This window comes from Symphalangus syndactylus, chromosome 12, assembly GCF_028878055.3.
Source record: "Symphalangus syndactylus isolate Jambi chromosome 12, NHGRI_mSymSyn1-v2.1_pri, whole genome shotgun sequence".
In the NCBI taxonomy this organism is placed as follows: domain Eukaryota; kingdom Metazoa; phylum Chordata; class Mammalia; order Primates; family Hylobatidae; genus Symphalangus; species Symphalangus syndactylus.
The window spans coordinates 123089209-123109915 of record NC_072441.2 but is presented as its reverse complement, the minus strand read 5'-3'; the positions used below and the strand labels follow the sequence as shown (position 1 = coordinate 123109915).

The window sequence follows — 20707 nt, the reverse complement described above, 5'->3', positions numbered from 1 at the left end:
GACTATAAATGAGATGAGATCCCCAAGGAAATAAGACTATAAATGAGATGAGATCCCCAAGGAAATAAGGTCCCATGGCACTTCCATGTTAAGATTTAGGGAGAACAAGAGAAATCTGTAAAGATGACTCAAAAGAAACTTCCAGAGAGGCAGGAAAGAAAAAGAACACAGTGTCATGGAAGCCAAATAGGAAAAGTGACCTTAGGAGAAGGAATGTGACCTTAGGAGACCTTAGGAGGGTGATCAACTCTACTAAATGCCATTAACAGATTAAGATGAGAACTGAGAACTGATCACTGAATTTAACAATGGGAAGGTCACTAGTGAGCTTAACAAGCACAATTCTGGCAGTGATGTGGGTAAGAGTCTGACTGGAATAGATTTAAAGGAGAACAGTAATTAAAGACAATGAGCATATAGAAGTTTTGAGAATTTTTGTTGTAAAGGAGAGAAGAGAAAGGGGTGGTATCTGGAGGTACAAGTGAGGTTAATACAGGCTTTATTTTTTTCGGGTGAGAAATAAAGCTGGGCTCAGTGCCTCACACCTGTAATCCCAGCACTTTGGGAGGCTGAGATGGGTGGATCACCTGAGGTCAGGAGTTCGAGTCCAGCCTGGCCAACATGGTGAAACCCCATCTCTACTAAAAATACAAAAATTAGCTGGGTGTGGTGATGCATGCCTGTAATTCCAGCTACTCGGGAGGCTAAGGCAGGAGAATCGCTTGAACCCAGGAGGCAGAGGTTGCAATGAGCTGAGATGGCACCATTGCACTCCAGCCTGGGCAACAGAGTGAAACTCTGTCTCAAAAAAAAAAAAAAAAAAAAAAAGAGAGAGAGAGAGAGAATAGCATGCTGATGGGAATGATCTGGTAGAAAGCAAAAAACTAAAATGTTTTTCAAAAAAGGTAGGGGAGAATTGCTAGTGATATATCCTTGAACAGGCAAGAAACAATGGAATGAACACAAGCAGAAGGGCTGACCACAGTGGACAGCTCAACCACAGTTAAAAAAGTAAAATCAGGGTAGAAGGAAACAGCTGCTGTTAGGCAGATACAGTAATGGAGTGTGCAGAAGTTCTCTTGTGAATTTTCCAATTTTCTCGGTGAAGCAATCAGCTCTAGGTGGGAATAATAAAGAAGAGATTGGCAGTTTGAGGAAAACAGGAGAAGGTATGAAAAACATCACCTTAGAAATTATTCTGGACTGTGTTACTCAAAGTGTAGTTCAAGCTCCTGTGCCATCTGCAAATTGTGACTAGTCCACAATAAACAAAATAGTACAGAAACCGAGAAGCAGCATGCTTGGTGTGATCAGTGGGTTTGTACAGCCTACTTTCCATGAATATATACAATTTTTATCCTTCTATTCCTTCTTTTCCTATGTTATGATTATGCTGAACATACTTAACTGAATTGTGATTTAATGTCTGTTAAACCCAATAAAAACTTGGTCTTATATATTTTTTAAATTTTTAATTATTATTTATTTTATAGGTTTTTGGGGGAATGGGTGGTGTTTGGTTACATGGATAAGTTTTTTAGTGGTGATTTCTGAGATTTTGGTTCACTCATTACCTGAGCAGTGTGCATTGTACCCAATATGCAGTCTTTTATCCCTCACTTATCTCCCACCCTTTCCCTTGAGTCCCCAAAGTCCATTGTTATTCTTATTCCTTTGCATCCTCATAGCTCAGCTCCCACTTATGAGTGAGGACATACTCCATTCCTGAGTTACTTCATAGAATAATGGTCTCCAGTTTCTTCCAGTTTGCTTCAAATGCTATTATTTCATTCCTTTTTATGGCCGAGTAGTATTCCACAGTATATACATACACCATATTTTCTTTATCCACCCCTTGACTGACGGGCATTTGGGCTGGTTCCATATTTTTGCAATTGCAAATTGTGCTGCTGTAAACATGTGTGCTGTAAACATGTATATCCTTGTTATATAATGACTTATTTTCCTCTGGGTAGATAGCCAGGAGTGGGATTATATTTTTATGGGTTTTTTTTTTTTTTTTCATTTTTTTCTTAACAATCCACTTTATTGTATTATATTGATCACAACAAGGTGGGTGGAGGGGAAACTGGTACTTTACCACAGATAGAATGTGAAGCACTAGTCCAGGAGAGTGGGACAGTAACTGAAGTGGGAAAATGTTTTGTGATTGCCAAGCAGCATTATGGACTGATAAGAGGTTTGCAGCCATTTGTTTAACACCAGGCAGCATGGTATGTGTAATTTTCTCCAGAAAATTTCTCCACATTAAGCTGCATGGATACAGGGCAGATTAGATAAAGAGTAAGATTCACTTCAGCTATCACTTTGCCAAGTGTGTATGATGAAGCAAGGGAAGGGCGAGGAAACAGTATGCAAAGGAGTGATGAGAATGACTGACCATGGAACTCAGGGGAGACAGAAGACATCAGAGGCTTTATAAAAGCCAGAAAAGGTGACAGGATCAATGGGTCCTAGGTCCCAGAAGGGTTGAAGGATTGCTGAAATAAGAAATGAGCTAGAAAGATAGAAGGTATTAGTCAAAGAGTAATATGCACACAATTGTGAATATGAAGGAGTTGTAGCAATAAGGTGGGATCCTTAGAGAGGACAAAGTTCAAGGAACTGACAGCCAGTGTGTTACAAAAGAAAAATCTCTCTATGGATATCAGAATCATAAAAAATTAAAACTGGAGTAGTCTTGGAGATAATAATGGCCCAGGGGATAGAATCAACAAAAAACGATGAGGAAGGTTAGAAGATGACTACAGGCCGGGCGCGGTGGCCCACGCCTATAATCCCAGCACTTTGGGAGGCTGAGGCGGGTGGATCACCTGAGGTCAGGAGTTCGAGACCAGCCTGGCCAACATTGTGAACCCCATCTCTACTAAAAATACAAAAAATTAGCTGGGCATGGTGACAGGTGCCTGTAATCCCAGCTACTTGGGAGGCTGAGGCAGGAGAATTGCTTGAACTCAGGAGGCGGAGGTTGCAGTGAGCCGAGATGGCACCATTGCACTCCAGCCTGAGAAACAAGAGAGAGACTCCGTCTCAAAAAAAAAAAAAAAAGAAGAAGAAGATAACTATAATGTGAGACACAAAGTTTGGACATTTTAGGGAAAATGGGAGAATAGACAGCAGCCATAAAAGAGGAAGACACCTATCACAGACATTATGGTATTAGGAAAAACAGCCATCCACTGACAAAACTTTATGGAAGACAGTGTCCTCAGGGAAGATCTCAGTTCTTGTAAGACTAAGAAGTTAAGGGAATCCTTCAGAGAAAAGGTGGAAGAAACAGCTGGTTTTGATGATGATGAACCTGGAATTGCAGTGGACACAGTGAAAGGGTTTCAAGATGTGGGGAAGGACAAGTGGAAGACAGTGTCAGAAAAGAGAATACACAGAGCCATAGGGAGAGTACATACAGCATGGTGGATGAGGGTTCCCCAGGTGTTCAGGGTTACTCTTGATGACTGGTATAAAAAGGGATAAAGGACATAAGATGTTGTTTTAAAAAATTATTTATCATGGACAGTTATTTTATGAGACAAAAGGTGGCCAAAGCGCAGGTAACTCAATTGATTAATTTGCACCTTGGTTCTGGAAAAGGCATGCTTCTTGACTTTCTGCTATCTATACTTACAGCTATTTCATCTCTTACAGTACTAAACTGAATAAAATGTAAGGGCAAAAAAGATGGCCAACGATTTGTTTATATTACTCTTTACTAATAGCTCTGAGAAAAGACTGCTGACAGTACATTTGGTTAAAATGAAGATTTTGAATAGTTTGGATAATTAGAAATGTTCTACACTAATATTCACTTTAACAATTTTTATTGTCTACTTAATATAAACACAGCAACATACACAACTTGTTCTAGAAAAGTCTGGCCTTTATTCAGTTATTTTAATAAAATTAAATTTAAGAATATTAAAATGCTGGAAAAGGGTTATAGGTAGGGAGATGATAACAAAAGTAAAAGATATTTTCAATGGCAAGAGAAAAAGAATGAGCAAGTTCTTCATGGAGGCATATTAACAAGGCTCTTGAAAGTAGCAATGCCTATTAAAATACAAGAAGAAACTGAAATTGTTTTATTGGTATTATCTTTACCACATTAAAAAATGCTGAGAAAGAGAAGAGACAGGTAAGAGAAGGGACAGAGAAGGAAGGAGGAGCGAGAGAAGAGAAAGGGGAGGTAGGGATCCACAGATAAGAATTAAGAAATGTGTTTCCTGTTCTTTGCTTCTTTTGAACTCACCTTTCTGTAAGGTGACTTACTGAATGGATATTCTACCTACATCTTTCTAGTTATTTATATAGTTTTGGCAATTAATCTTTCTCCTTCATTGAATCATATCTTCTCCTTCCCTTTCATTATTCCTCTTCTTTGTCAATATTATATTCACTTTTTTTTTATATCATGGAAATTGGGAATTATGATGATTTTACGGAGTAGTTTTATCATACCAAATCAGAACGATATCAATTACCTGATTAATCACCAATAAGCAAATAAATGAGATGGCTGTGGAAGGATTTGTAAACTGTAACAGTTTGAAGAATAAAACAGTAATAGCATGTGATAAGTTTAAGAGTTTTTTAATTTAGAAGAACAGAAAGTACACCTAGAACTAGACGCCTGTCCTGGTTACATTCTGTCTACCTCGCCAGATCTATTCTACTCTCTGCCCTTCTTGACCTTGTTACATGTTTCAGGAAGCTGACCTCTACAGAATACATCAAAAAGCAATCTTTTTCTGCCTTCGAGTTAGATTTGACCAATAGGTGACACTGGCAAGAAATCAGAAGGCAGAAGAAAAGAGTTGGAGTGTTTATTCTGTCTTACTTCCTCCCTGCTGGCCATTTTTGTTTGGTATAGAGACTGTGTTCTTTTGTGCATAACCACAGCAACTGTCAAGCAGCTCTCTCATGCAGCTACAGTTCTCTAGGTTCCAGAAACATCACTTTCTTCCCGTGCCTTGGAAGCCTAGGGTGATAACTGCTTTCTGCGATTGCTAGCTCGTGGGTGCTTCCTCATCCTTAGATAGGTCCTTTATGCTGCCCACACATCTGCAAATAGTCCCTCCAATAAACCTCTTTCAATTAATCCAATTAATGACATTTGTTTTTGCTAGGAAGTAGACTGATGTAATTTCCAATGGCCCCTTGAGACCATTTTCAGGGCCAGGCCTATATAATCCAACCCCTTCCCATTCCAAACTCCTCAGTTTAACTCAGTATCTCTTCCATTGTTTCTTAGTGAAAATCCAGCCCTATCTTGTGAAACCCACTCCTTCGTGAAGATAACATACCTTTATGATATTAGCAGCCTTTTAGACTTACCTATATCTTCATCAAGCCTTTATTTTTATAATACAACTTATCAAAATGCAAACAAAAACTAGGTAATTTCAGGAATTTACTCAGAAAAGGAAACTAACTTTCCTGAATAATATCCATCTCACCTCCTTCTCCTTGTTGAGCAATACCAACTGGCTGTCTGTGAGGATGCAATACTTCCGCTCCCACGTTGTTGTCTCGGTGTAGGGTGACTGACCACAGGACAGACGGTGGGTGGGTGGCCCTTTCACATCTGCATGAGAAAAGGAAAAAACAAAAGTGACAAATCATTATCTTGCTTAGTAAACCAGTATTCCAAATGTAAAATTCTTCCAAATCAAATAAAGAGGTGAGCCTAAACATGAATCTCAATGGTAAATTTAAAGCTTCCTCTTAAGAAAATGAAAACTGTTATCTACAGAATAATGAAAAAATAGCCCTATAACCTTCAGAGAAGAGGGCTGAAACACTCTGGGAAGAATTGTTAGTGCAAACTTTACATAGTAATTACCACTGTATATAAACTATAATAATGAGAGGTTGCTTCAGAGCTTAACCAGTATCGTTCAAAATACAGAGGCAGAGTGACTCAGACACCTTCCCTAGTCTTTAGGAGAAAGATAATGTTGTTACATGTACACTTTGAGAACACTGTTAACGCAGAACTCTGAAAGTAAATTTATCAGCAGACTGGGCCTTCCAAATGGCTTTACACTCATAAGAATTGAAAGTGTTTAAACAACAGCATCGTATTACCACTACAGGCCAGCAAGATCTTAAAAACATGGAAAATAATTTTCTTAAGAAAAGATCTAAATATATTACCATGATGTTTCTTAAAGGTGGAGCTACCCGATATTAAAGCAAAATGTCTCAGCAATTCCCAACTGTCTCGTTTCCTTATAGTATACCAAGTGGTTACTAACATCTTTGTCGTTTTCAATTTTTTGATATAAAATGTTTACTCATTTGGGCTGCTGGAACTGGGCACATATTTTAATTTATAAGTACACATTAGTTCCATTAAATAAAGCTTTTATGACAGTTCGATATATATTAAAAGTTCTTCAGGCATGAAGAACTAATTCTTCTCAGGAATATACTATAGAGACTACTTAACATGCATTATCACTACTTAGTTATGCTAAAGTAAAAACTCAAATTGAAAAGATTAGAAAACCAACACCCATGAGGGCAGGGGAGTTGTAAATCATAAAAAAACACATTATATCTATTACATGAGTATTTTTCATTATCACTGCTTTCTGTAGAATTTTTGTCTTTTGTCAGAGGATGATAGATATATTACTGGCACTGGCTTGACTTCAAGGAAAGCCAAATAATTTCCTAGGTGTCTTATGTTATAATCAACCAAATATGCATAATTATAGCTGGAGTTCTGTAGGACGTTAGCAACAAGTCAGTTGCTATATGTCTCTCTTCATAGAACTACGTAGGTCTCTCTTTATAAATCTCTTTATGTGTTCAATACTGTCTTCATTGTTTCTTCTGGTTTAACTTCCTGTCCTCTCTAAGGCTATCTAAACATACTGCGCTGCATGTTTGGGGGTTTATCAACTCCCCCCAAAGATAATTCAAGGTCCAAGAACCAACAGTGTTATTAGGGCTTGGTTAGACATGTTATTAATTCTTAGAAGTTCACTGTTTTGTCTTTTCTTCCCTTATTTTCTGTTTGTATCTCCTCCGCACTATGCACAGCATTACATGCTACATCTGTAGCATCTCCAATCCACACCAACCCTCTCTCCGCTACCCTCAACCCTCCCCTTGTAGTCTAAGCATCTTAAATTATTTTATCTTAGAATTGCAGTGTCAGTTCTTCCAAAGTTTTCTTTTGACTTCAAAATCTCAAAATTATCACAAAAAAGCTCTAATGAAACTGACTCTTAATCCTTTTGTACATATATAGGATATTCTTGCCTACATTTAAAAGCCATGTCAAAACTAATTTTCTTCACATGATTTGGACAAAAATATGGGTTACAATTTTACCACACGTAGGCCTATTTTTAGAATCAAATACCAAGACGACTTCAACAGAAAGAGATGCACCTACTTTATATGAAAATATGAATAGTTTTGTGGTCTAAACAATTAGAAACTTTGACAAAATTAGACAATTTATGGTCATTCAAATAACTAGCTTTATTATATAAGTTAGCCATGGGTGACCTCAACTGCGTACTGTAAGCTTTACTGTAAATCAACTTTAGCAAGAAAACACTGATAAACCCTGTCTATAAAAATTTTAATACAGGATATTGATTAATAGCATAACCCAGGTTTCCTGACAAAATATAAATCTGTATCAACATTGAATTTAAGAAAATCTAAATTCTCTTTTCTGTGAGATCCTAATTAATTCTCTTAAAGCCTCACTGTCTAATATTCTTCCTTTGTCCAACCTAATCCTTTTCCTAATTTCTTCATGGTATTGTGAAAACAAAACAATGTCTCAAAAAAACATTCTGGAACCCTGAACCATCCCCCTCTGGTGCTAAAGATAAGAAGAAATAGAGAGCAATGAAATAGGGAGCAATACTTCTATATTAAAAAAAATTATGTTTGTCTAAACAGAGGGATTTGTTAGCCATCCTATAGATTTTATAGCTTCTTTTTCTAATGCCCATTTTTGGTCATTTTATAAGAATGTATACCAAGCGGAAAAAAAAAAAAAGAAAGAAAAAAGGTGATGGTTTCTGTTCTTTTTAGCACTTCTCTATTATCTAAAAGGCATTTTAAGTAATAAAATGATATTTTTTTAAATAACCTATATTTAACTTATATAGGTTATGTTATATCATGTTCTCATTTCCAGGGCTAAATGAAGGTTTAAAAGCACGTAAGCAAGGCCTGTATACTGAGACTATACGCGTTACCAGGACAAGCTCAGATTTTTGTCCCATTTCACCTTGCCAATCCTATCTTTTTTTTTGCTCTAGTAACTTACTTTTAATTTCTGACTTCCAATTATTTTTAGTATCCAAAATTCACTAGAGAAAAGAATAACTAACTTAGAATCGCACAGAAGAATCTTAATAGCAAAACTGAAAACAATTTTGGATTTGCTCTGTCCATTCCTATGAGGATACTAAGGACAATGAATGCTGGCCTCATTACAAAAATTAAATAATTTTAGAAACATTAAAAAGAATCAGAGGTAAGTCAATGGATCTCTTTGTAAATACTTCTTTAAAACTGGGTATTATTCTGCAGACCAGCAGTTCTCCAATTTCTTGATTGCAGGACTCCTTTAGACTTTAAAATTACTGAGGACTTCAGTACATGGGTTCTATCAATATGAGTTTATATGGGTTATATCAATATTTATCATGTTAGAAATTAAAACTGAGAAATTTTAAAAATATGAATTCATTTAACAATAACACTCCTATTGCATGTTAACATAGGTAACACATTTTTAATGAAATGTAACTGTTTTCAAAAAAAATTAAAAGAGCGACACTTTTATATTTTTGCAAATCTCTTTAAAGTCTGGCTGACAGCAAGGTTTTTATATCTGTTTCTACATTCAATCTATTGCTTTGTGTTTTTCTGGTTGATATACATAAAGGAAATCTGGACTCACAAATATGTAGTTGGAAAAGGAAAGAGTGTTTTAATAATATTTTCAATAACTATGAATATTCTTCGTTAATACTACACCAAACCTGACAAGCAGTTGCTTTTCAAAAGTTAGCGTACAATGTGTAATCTGAAACCAAATCAATGAACTTTTCATATTCTGTTACATCAAAAACCACCGGTCCACCTTGTCCTTTGTGTATCTTTCACCCTATGTGAGTTTATAAACATCATGCACCGATCACTTAAAAAATATTGGTTCATTCAGTTTGCAGATATTCCAAATATTGACATCTTTCATTATATAATATCAAAAAAGTCACATTCATCAATCTTCAGAAAAGTTTTTATCTCATCAGAAAAGACTTCAAGTACTACTGGGAAGCTGCCAAGCTCAAAGTTGCAGATGCAAATTTTCTAACATTCTAGTTTTTGCTTTTAGTCTTAAATTTTATCATTAGCAATAAATACTCTTGGTTGTTACCCTGAAGTGATACGTTTATGTCTTCCTTTTTTCAGAAAATGTCTGCCATATAACCAAGACTGAATAACTATAATTAGTCTTATAGTTCTACTATAAAAAATAGTTTTAAACTCTCAGATCGGGGGGGTCCTGGAGATCTAGCACTCCACAGACCACATGCTAAAAATCACTGCTCAGACAACAGAAAGTCAATGAGGTATTCTAAGAAAATCTGGCAATACTAGTTTATAACAAGATGAAGAAAGTGGGGGAAAGACCAGAGGTCTTAACAATGTATGGGAGACTGATGTAATGGCCTGGTTTAGGGATGGTCAGGGTCTGAAACAGATCAGTTATAGTGAAAATGGTAACAAACAGATCATGTGAGCCAGATTTTGAAATAGGAATCAACACGACAGGTAACTTTCTAGTTGTTTGTGGTGGATGAATAACACAAAAGAGATGAGAAAATAAAAGAGTCACTAATAAAAATACAAATTGATAAAAGTTAATAAAGCAGGTTATGTAACTATAATATAAAACAGGAAGTCCAATATAGATGGTTTTCAAAAAAGGAAGAAAGATAACCTAAAAGGGAAGCTTATTTGACGTATTGAATGCAATCTATTATTTCCAAATAATTTCAAAACAGCATTCAAAATACTACGTCATTTGGCCTGCCAGTAAGTCTAAAAAGCAAACTTTGGGCCCCTTCAAATGCTAATATAAATTCAGTAACTGCAAATGCTAATATAAATTTAGAAACTACTTGGCAAGGAAACAACGACAATAACAATAGATCTCTCATGTGTTAACCCTTCCCTGTAATGGGAGAAAGGAGCATCATAGCATGTTCTATTACTTGACAAAAATGACAAACTGAATGATATGATAGAACTAGAAATTTCAGTATAGGAACACACACACAGACACAGTCCAACTTTTTTCTTAGAGGACAAGCAACTTATCTCTTCCATACTTAGGAAAAGTGCCTCAAAAATTTTATAGCAGGAGAGTAATTGAAGGGATCCGATAGAAAGCAGAAACAGGGATAAGGGAGAAAGGACAATAAGTCTATGGCCAAAATATGAAGAATGTGTAGGAAAAAATTGCTGTGAGAAATTTTATTTTTGTATCTTACAGCTCCTTAGAAGTTCATCTGGGTTGCTTTTGAATCACATCATTTACTAGTCTCATGTTTTTAAAAATTATGACATGATATGTTAAATGCAATTAGTAAAATCATGAACCTATTGAGAAAAGAGAAAGGAAGAAACTGGTCAGGCAGGCAGCTAGGGTGGGTCCTCGGTTGAATCCTTTCAAACAAAAGCCTGATTTTTCAGGCTGTAGGCACAGATAAGGGAACTTGTACAGGGAAGCTTGCCTAAGACATGCTCACAGCCACACAGATAAGACAGGTTATAGAGATGACTTGCCCAGACATGGCCACAATGGAAAATTCCATCCTCTAACACATGTGCAGTAAGGGGAACAAAGCATTATGGAGTAACTCAAGCTAAGGACCCACATGTGCACTAGCAGGACAGGGTGGAGGTACCAGAAATTCACACCTTATGCAAATGAGACGCCCAGCCCTCATCAGTTTCTCATAAAAGCCTTTGCATTGAACTGTAAAAATGGCAACCCTCTTCTGGACCCCCTCTCTGAGGCAGACAGCTTTCATTCTTTTGCTTATTACACTTTTGCTCCAACCTCACCCTTTGTGACCATGCTCCTTAATTCTCCTGGTCGTGAGACAAACAACTCTGGGTGATGCCTCACAATAACAGACTACTACATTGTGTTGCATTGGTGAGACTGTAACACTATTAATATTTACTGCCTTCCAGAGAAAGCTTTATAAAGGGATTCTATAGAGAGAATCTTCCCAGTTAATACAAACTCTAATGTTTCATTCAGTCTCGGGGGCCTTTCATCTATCTTAGTGCTAACCTAAAAAAAGAAATAACAACAGCATAGCTTTGGGAATTCTATCTAAATAGGGAAGGTCTTAATACACTAAAAGAGAAACACATTCCCAACAGATAATCGGTATGAACTGCAAAAGTCTGCACTGTTGTGGAAGGACAGATCTATATTTTTCTGTGTCTATACATACGTTTTTATTCCCACACCACAGCTAACCTGGCTTAGAAATGGCAAATTCTTTGCAACTCTGAAATTTCAATGACCAGATTTGTTTTGGCTTTGAACCCAAAGTCAAAAAGTATTACTTCATAAAAGCTAAGAATTAAAGTGATCACTTTATTACAGAAGCAAAAACATCTGGCCAGGAATGGTGGCTCATGCCTACAATCCCAGCACTTTGGGAGGCCAAGGTGGGTGGATCACTTGAACTCAGGAGTTTGAGGCTAGCCTGGTCAACGCAGTGAGACCTCTTCTCTACAAAAAATACAAAAATCAGCCAGGCATGGTGGTGCATGCCTGTCGTCCCAGCTACTTGGGAGGCTGAGGTGGGAGGATTGTATTTTTCTTTTCATCAACATGTTCATAACAGTTTTAACAGGCATTCATGTTTAATATCATATTAATAGGCCAATTAACAGTTTTTTTTTTTTTTTGAGAGAGAGAGAGTCTCACTCTGTCGCCCAGGCTGGAAAGCAGTGGCTCGATCTCAGCTCACGGCAAGCTCTGCCTCGCAGGTTCACGCCATTCTCCTGCCTCAGCCTCCCGAGTAGCTGGGACTACAAGCGACCGCCACCACACCTGGCTAATTTTTTGTATTTTTAGTAGAGATGGGGTTTCACTGTGTTAGCCAGGATGATCTAAATCTCCTGACCTTGTGATCCGCCAGCCTCGGCCTCCCAAAGTCCTGGGATTACAGGCGTGAGCCACTGTGCCCAGCCAACAAGCTATTTTTTAAAAGGCAGTTCTTTATTTTTTTAATAAACAATAAAATCCTTGTTTTTATTGCCCAGCCAACAAGCTATTTTTTAAAGGGCAGTTCTTTATTTTTTTAATAAACAATAAAATCCTTGCCCCTGACATGCAGATTTAAAAATATGGCATACACATGGCTATCTTCTATAGACAATTTCTGATACAATAGAAGAAATAATGTTAGAGTTGCTATGTGGAGATGATTCTTAACAATGTCAATAACTGTTAACAGGCTGGGCACAGTGGCTCATGCCTGTAATCCCAGGACTTTGGGAGGCTAAGGCAGGAGGATCACTTGAGCCCAGGAGGTCAAGGCTGCAGTGGGCCATGATCACACCACTGTACTCTGCCTGGGCAACAGAATGAGACCTTGTCTCAAAAAAAAAAATTATTAAAAAAAAATTGTTAATGTGGTTGAGAAGTAGTCCACAATATACTGCAGATTTATGCTCAAATTATTTTATAAATGTATTAATGTTGTCTGCTTAAGACCTAGTGTAGTTGCCATCAGTTAAGTCACTCTCTTTCATTCTTAAAGTACAAAAGGAAAGGAAAATCCAGTCAGGTCACTTAAAGTTTAATTTTACTTATTTTATCCCTTCATTACCTTACCACCCTCTATATTCTGTCAAAATGTCAGAAAATAACATTTCCAGAACAACAAACAAAAATTTTCTTAGACTGATAACCACCCAAAACACAGTACCTGTGAACTCTGCTTTGTCCTGACACACAGTGAACATTTGGGCTGGCAAATTATATTATAGTTCATACAAATAAAGGGCCTCAGTGGATTTAAATATGGCCACCCTCATACCTTGATGAGTAATATGGATACTAAGTAATCATTCAATATGTTTAAGATATAAAGTCATTAGGTCAGAAATGGTTGCCTTCATGGAAATACAAGTCTTAATCCTTACATTACCGTAAATTTACTATGAGACCACAACTATTTGCTGAAATAAATTTATATTGTGTCTTTTAACCTTAGCTAACCACTTTAGTTTCCTTGTCAACTACAGAGGCTTAATTTACGACCTACTTGATCACTGGTGTCTAGTTAGTACATCCACTATGCTCATTATCACCCTTGTTAAGAGAAGGAGAGAGCAGGAAAGAGATAACATGTGATACTTCTCTCTGGTGAGTAATTTCCTTTAGTCTAACATTTGCAGAGTTCTGCTGCTGCTTCCCTCTCAGTCTCAGCTGCAGCACAGTTCAGCATGAATGTTCTAACTCTGCTCTATCACAGGTCAGAGTGAGTTATCTGGTAAAAAAGTAATAAATTCCTTGAAGGCATGACTTATTTATGGCAGACACTTGATATTTGATAAAGGTAACACTTCTCTTTATAGAAGAGCTCATTTTAGTTTGGTGCCATTACTTATTTTAAGAAGATGGTAAGGATGGGGAACAATTTCCACGATAGTTCTACCTTGCTTCTCCCTTCCACATCACTACAACAGTTTGCACTGCCCCGATCACATGTGCCATGAAATGCAAGCAAAGCAGATCATATACTTTTCTTCCACTTCTTAAATATGCATTCGAAGAAATAAGTCCTGCTGGGATATCAGGGCATGCCTCTATAGTCCCAGCTACTCGGGGGCTGAGATCACTTGAGCTCAGAAGATCGAAGCTGTAGGGTGCATGACTGTGCTCTCAATAGCCACTGCACTCGAACTGGGGCAACATAGCACAACCCAGTCTCTTAAAAGAGGTAAGTCCCTTAATTTCCACATTGAGCCAAGTCTGCTTAAGCAACTATATGGCCTAGTTAACTGAATGGAGTCTCATGAATGGTGCCAGCAGTAAGATGACAAATGGCAGTCCATCACAGCCTGTTCTTCAATCCCAATAGATCAGTCATAATCTACAGTTCATACTAAACCTCTTAAACAGAAAAATATAAAATATTCAAAATAAAATAAGTCACTTATATATTAATCCTTTGAAGGAAATAAAAGCCTATCTACAATTTTTTCTTAAATAAATATTGTGCTAATTTAAGAAAAGTAGCCAAGCACGGTGGCTCACGCCTGTAATCCTAGCACTTTGGGAGGCAGCAGCAGGAGGATCCTTTGAGCTTCAGAGTTCAAGACCAGCCTGGGCAACAAAGTGGGACCCCTGGCTCTACAAAAAGAGTACAAAAATCAGCCAGGTGTGGTGGCTTGAACCTTTAGTCCCAACTACTCAGAAGGCTATGGCAGGAGGATTGCTTGAGCCTGGGAGGTCGATGCTGTGGTGAGCTGTGATTTGTGTTACTGTATTCCAGCCTTGGTTACAGAGCAAGACCCTGTCTCAAAAAGAAAAGAAAGAGAAAAGCATAAGAAAAAACTAGCATGGCACTTAAAATATGACCATAGTATTATATTACTAAGTGATAAAAACTCAAGATCATTTTCATGTCTCGTTTCTGTTACTGACAAAAATGAACTACACTAAGACTTAATCTCAAACACCATTTAATGCACATTCCTTTTGCTATATTTAGTATCTCTCTATATATTAATATATCCTCATGCTTGCCTCTTTTTGAATTGGATCGCATCACTTTCCTTTAGGGGCAGCTGGTGTGGGAAGAGAATTAGAGCTTTTCAAGGAATGTGATTCTTAGTGGAGAGGGTGAAAAAGAGTGAACTCAGACACTAATTTCACTATTGAGAAATTAGTGTCTGATTTTTTAGCAATTGGTTACACAACCAGTGCTGTGATCTCACCTCTTTACCTAAGAAAGCAGAAGAAGGCAGGCTACACTAGAAATAAAAGTTGTCAAGAGTATGGCAGCATTAAAAATCTTTAATAGCTCTACCTCTATTTATAGCATCAAGTGCAATAGAATCCAAAGCTACATATGCATATTTTCTGAATTGAGACCTATTTGAATCACAAATCATTGAGCTTACAGTGAAAACTATCAAGGTGATAATACAAGCATCTCTAAAGAATCTTATCCATCACTCACTAGGAATTAGATAAGCCAATTCGATGAGCACAACTTAGATGACTCGTATCAGCAGTGAAAAACCTTTCTTTTTATGACAAACCACTGACCTCAAGTGAGTGGTAGGAAACAAACACCTACAATACAAGGCTATAAAGCAGTAAGAAGCAGCATTTAGTTTTTCTCTTTAATACGGCCAACACAAATAGAAAAACCTGCCTCTTATCCAAATCTAATCCATTCCTGAAAATGCATTGGATGGCAAATTTTCATGTAACAGGAGCCTATTTTCTATGATTTCTTAAATGGAAAAAGAAAATTTAGTTCAAACCCATCTAAAACTCCAAATTAGTTTCCCCAAATATTAAGTATTCTTAAACTCCTATATACAACCCATCAGGAAGTTCCAAATTAAAAATGCCAATACAAAATTGTTTAATATTTGGTGAACCTGTTAGTGGGTATGTTTACACATCGTATATACATCAGACACAAGTTACATTCCCTTCGACACTACAAAGCTGTACTGTAAGGTAAATAAACAATAATTTGTTAAAGATACATAATGAATGCAAATAAGACTTAATAAAATTAAACAAATTACAAGACTTTCTAAAACTAACACCATTATCATAATTTTCTTTATAAAAGTCATACACACAGTGCAAGAGGACATATGCATGGCCAAGTTCATGGTTTTTGCCTCATTAGCCTTTATCACATATATTTTCTTCAAAGTAAGAATTTTTCTAATTTCCTAGGCATACCTACTTTTCGCAGCCTTTTCCATTATCTTAGAAGATATTAAGATTGCATAAAACCCTTAATATAATCATGAAACACAATCCTATTGGGAACATAGCTGATACAGGACAATAAGTCTATATTCTCCAACCACATTTGTGTGGCACTTATGTTTTTGGCCACAATACACATGCAGGTTCTTTTAGTAATATTTTAATCTGGATAGTCAATTTAAGGTTAAAAAAATTCCAAGTCGTTACAGCAAATATTTGGATTTTTTTTTTTTTTTAAGGTGGAGTCTCATTCTGTCACCCAGGCTGCAGTGCAATGGTGCGATGTCAGCTCACTCACTGCAACCTCTGCCTCCTGGGTTCAAGTGATTCTCCTGCCTCAGCCTCCCGAGCAGCTAGGACTATAAGCATGTGCCAGCACACCCCGCTAATTTTTGTATTTTTAGTAGAGATGGCGTTTAAACATGTTGGCCAGGCTAGTCTCGAACTCTTGATCTCAAGTGATCTGCCTGCCTTGGTCTCCCAAAGTGCTAGGATTACAGCCTAAGCAACTGTGCCTGGCCAAATATTTGGATTTTAATTGAGAAAAGAAAATGTAGTTCAAGCCCATCTTGAACTAAAGTGAGAGTTCAAATATCAAGGAATATATTCATATTACAGAGAATAAAAAGAATGAACATAAGGAAGAAATGATTTATGAGTATTAAGTAGGAAAATAAATAAAAATAAACGCCAACTGGAAAAGAAATGAATAGAAAGGGAAAGGGGGGTCCTTTAATGTAGAGTTAAAAGGTATCTTAGAGATCAATAAATCATACTTCCTTAATTCATAAATAAAATAAGGCTGAGAATTATACAATTACTTGCTCAAAGTTACACACCTAGCATAGCTATCTTAGAATTCAGTTATTCTGATGTATAGTCTGGGATTTTTTTCTAGCATATCAATAAAGCTTCTCCTTTATTTTTAAGTTCAATGAGTATTTGTTTATTGTAAGTAAAGCACTGTACTCAAGCCTGGGGATATAACAATGAACAAGACAGATCTAGTGACTGGACTCATGGAACATCAACTTAATGGGGTCAAATACTGTATAATCAGTATAAAACTAATTTAAAATAATTCTGATAAACACTACAAAAAAGCAGTGTAGGGTGCTGTGAGAACATTCAACAAGCAATAGACTTAGGCTTGGGCATTATTACAGCTGGAAGAATGGTAGGTGGTGAAGGGAAATGTATTAGCATTTCAGACAAAGGAACCACAGATGTAAAAGCCCTTGAGGAAGACGGTGGTCCTGTGTCAACAATCTGAAAGGGGGGGGGCCCTATGGCTGAAGCAGTTTTGCAGAGCAAGGAAGTAGTGCAGAGATAGGAGGCTAGTGAAAAGTTTGGGGCAAGATCATGCAGAGCCCTATAAACCAGGTTAAGGAGGTTGATTTTTATCCTATGAACAATGGGAAGCATCTGAAGAATTTTAAACAGAGGAATGACACCACTGATTTGCATTTTTGTCAAAAGGTTAACAGAGGTTTCATTTACTGAGATTAGGAATTCTGAAAGAAGAACAAGTTTGAGGAAGAAGCTGAGAAATTTAGTTTGGGTCACATCTAGTCAGACAAAGTCAAGCCAAATGCTAGATCCATCTGTCTAAGGCCAAGATCTCTAACTCTGGCCTACAGAAAAAACTGGAATTGCTCCAAGAGCTCCATAATGCCTTATTCAAATTTCATTTTAAGAAATATATGGCAGCTACTGGTTAAAACAGTAGATTGAACATATATAATTTCACTTCCTTTCAAAACCCAACTTAAACTACAGTAAAGATAAATTTATATACGGAGAGATAGAGACATGGACCCACAAAAGTAGTGAGAATGGAAATAAAGAAAAAGTAAATAAAAGTTTAAAAGCTAGAAGAAACATGTTCAAGTGGTAACTGACTTAGCAGGCCTGAGTAACAGAATCTTAGATTAAGAATGATAAAAGCTAAGAACCAACCTAATTTAAACCACAGAATCCTTGAAAGGTTCAGGGATAGGCCAGTACTAGGTAGCTCTCAATGGAGAAGAGGGGTAGTATAAAACCTGTTTAAGAGGCAGAGTACCAAGATCCTCTCGCCCATTATATAGATAAATGTCCCTTCCCAACCCAGGTAAAAGAATGGAGGTTTGCTCTCCTGGGAAGGTAAAATAAATGGTGGACAAAAGAGTAATTGTCACAGTTGAGAAAAGGCTACTCTAAACATATAAGACATGAGCTTCCCCCAAAGTTCTCTTGAACTCCCATTTGACTCTCAAAATTAGACTTTTACATTCCACACAGGCAATTTAGAAGAACACTCTGGGCATCAGACCATCCCAAGAGAAATGAACTAAAGATACTAACAAAAGGGTTCCCCCGACAAATAGCAGTTCCAGGTCACCTTATAGTAAAGCCCTTAAAATGGGCAAGGTCCATCTTCGCACTTAGATCCTCCAGTAAGCTTTCTCATCTCTCATTGTTAATCTGAAGCAGACCAACAAGAATTACCAGAACCAAAAGAAAGCTTCTAGCAGAAGAATATAGAGATAAAAAAAAAAAGAGAGAGGCACAGAAAAAGGCAACTTGAAGGAGACACAAACAATACAGGGAAAAAACAAAACACTGTTATCCTCTAAGAGACAGATACAGGAAAAAATGGCATCCAGGAAACAAAAATAAGATATTTTTTAATAAAAAGCAACACAGAGCTAAAAAGATCTTTTGTATATTAAAAACATAATAGCAGAAATGAAAAAAATGCAGTAACATAATTAAAAGATAAAATTAAGAAAATAGATCAAAAAGACAAAAAGATGGAAAAGAAAAAGGTAAACTGGGAAACCAATCTAGGAGCGTCAAGATAAAAATACTAGGCAAGAAGAAACAGAAACGAGGAAATCATTTGTGAAATTTCTCAGTTCTAAATGATGTGAGTTTCTAGATCGAAACCCACTGAGTGTCCAGCAAAATTGATGAAAATAGATGACCACCAAAACATATCAGTAAGAAAAAAAAAACAGTTACGTATAAAACATCAGGAATAAGAATAGATCTGGACTTCTCAAAAGCAACACAGGAATTTGGAAGACAATGGAGCAATGAGTTCAACATTCTGACAGAAAAGTATTTCTAACCTAGATTATTATTCACTTAGCCAAACTAACAACCAAGTGTGAGAATAAAAGTATTTTAGATAATCAAGGCCTCAAAAATTTTGCCTACCACGAACTGCTAATCAGGAAAAATATCCTACCAGAGTGTTACAGGAAAGGGTCCCAATCCAGACCCCCAAGAGAGGGTTCTTGGATCTCACGCAATAAAGAATTCAGGGCGAGTCCGCAGTGCAAAATGAAAGCAAGTTTATTAAGAAAGTAAAGGAATAAAAGAATGGCTACTCCATAGACAGAGCAGCCCCAAGGGCTGCTGGTTGCCTATTTTTATGGTTATTTCTTAATGATATGCTAAACAAGGGGTAAATTATTCATGCCTCCCCTTGGTAGACCATATAGGGTACGTTGTCATGGCATTTGTAAACTGTGATGGCGCTGGTGGGAGTGTAGCAGTGAGGATGACCAGAGGTCACTCTCGTCACCATTTTGGTTTTGGCAGGTTTTGGCCAGCTCCTTTACTGCAACCTATTTTATCAGGAAGGTCTTTATGACCTGTATTTTGTGCTGACCTCCTGTCTCATCCTGTGACTTAGAATGCCTTAACCATCTGGGAATGCAGCCCGGTAAGTTTCAGCCTCACTGTACCCAGTTCCTATTTAAGATAGAGTTGCACTGGTTCACACGCATCTGACAAGACGATATCACCCTTCACTGGTTCACACGCATCTGACAAGACGATATCACCCTTCAAAACGGGAGAATGTCTTAGTCTGCTCAGTCTGCCTTAACGAAATATTATAGATGGTGTGAGTTAAACAACACAAATTTATATTCACATAGTTCTGAAGGTTGTGAAGTCCAAGATCAAGGTACTGGCCAATTCAGTTCCTGATGAGGAATCTTTCTTGGCTTACAGATGGCCACCTTCTCACTGTGTCCTCACATGGGGAAGAGAGAGCACTGGAGTCTCTCCTTTCTTTGTAAGGGCAACAGTCCTATTAAATTAAGGTCCCACCCTTATTACCTCATTTAATCTTTATCACTTTCCTCATAGGTCCTATGTCCAAATACAGTACACTCAGATAGAAGGCTTCAACATAAAATAACTTTGGGGAGACACACTCAGTTCATAATAGAAAGTAAACGAAGAAAACAAAAAGCATACAGTATTTTAAAAAACAGGTGCTCCAATACAGGAGAGAAGCAAGTAGTATCTCAACATGACAATGAATAAGAATAGGAGGTTGATAACTATCCACCAGTCCTGATTGCAGCAGTACGGTTAAAGAGACTGGCATGCTGAAGGCTGTCATATCATGCTTTTTTGCCTATGTGCCATCTTTAAAAACTACTGAAGGAAGCCAGGAGCCGTAGTGCATGCCTGTCGTCCTAGCTACTCAGGAGGCTAAGGCAGGGGGGTCTTTTTAGTCCAGGAGTTCAGGTTCAGCCTGGATAAAGGAGCAAGCAATACCCCTCCTCTCTCTCTTTTTTTTCTAAGAGACAGGGTCTTGCTTTGTTGCCCAGGCTGGAGTACAGTGGTGTGATCACAGCT

The 20707-nt window shown here is 37.3% G+C and overlaps 1 protein-coding gene across 4 annotated transcripts in view; it reads right to left on the bottom strand.

Moving 5' to 3' along the window:
• Positions 1–20707, bottom strand: part of RASAL2 (RAS protein activator like 2) — a 407617-nt gene that overhangs the window by 202526 nt on the left and 184384 nt on the right. For all 4 annotated transcript variants that reach the window (XM_063627424.1, XM_055255689.2, XM_055255690.2 and 1 more), the window contains exon 2: positions 5475–5602. In XM_063627424.1, coding sequence (XP_063483494.1) covers positions 5475–5602 — 128 coding nt within the window. The remainder of the gene's footprint in view (positions 1–5474; positions 5603–20707) is intronic.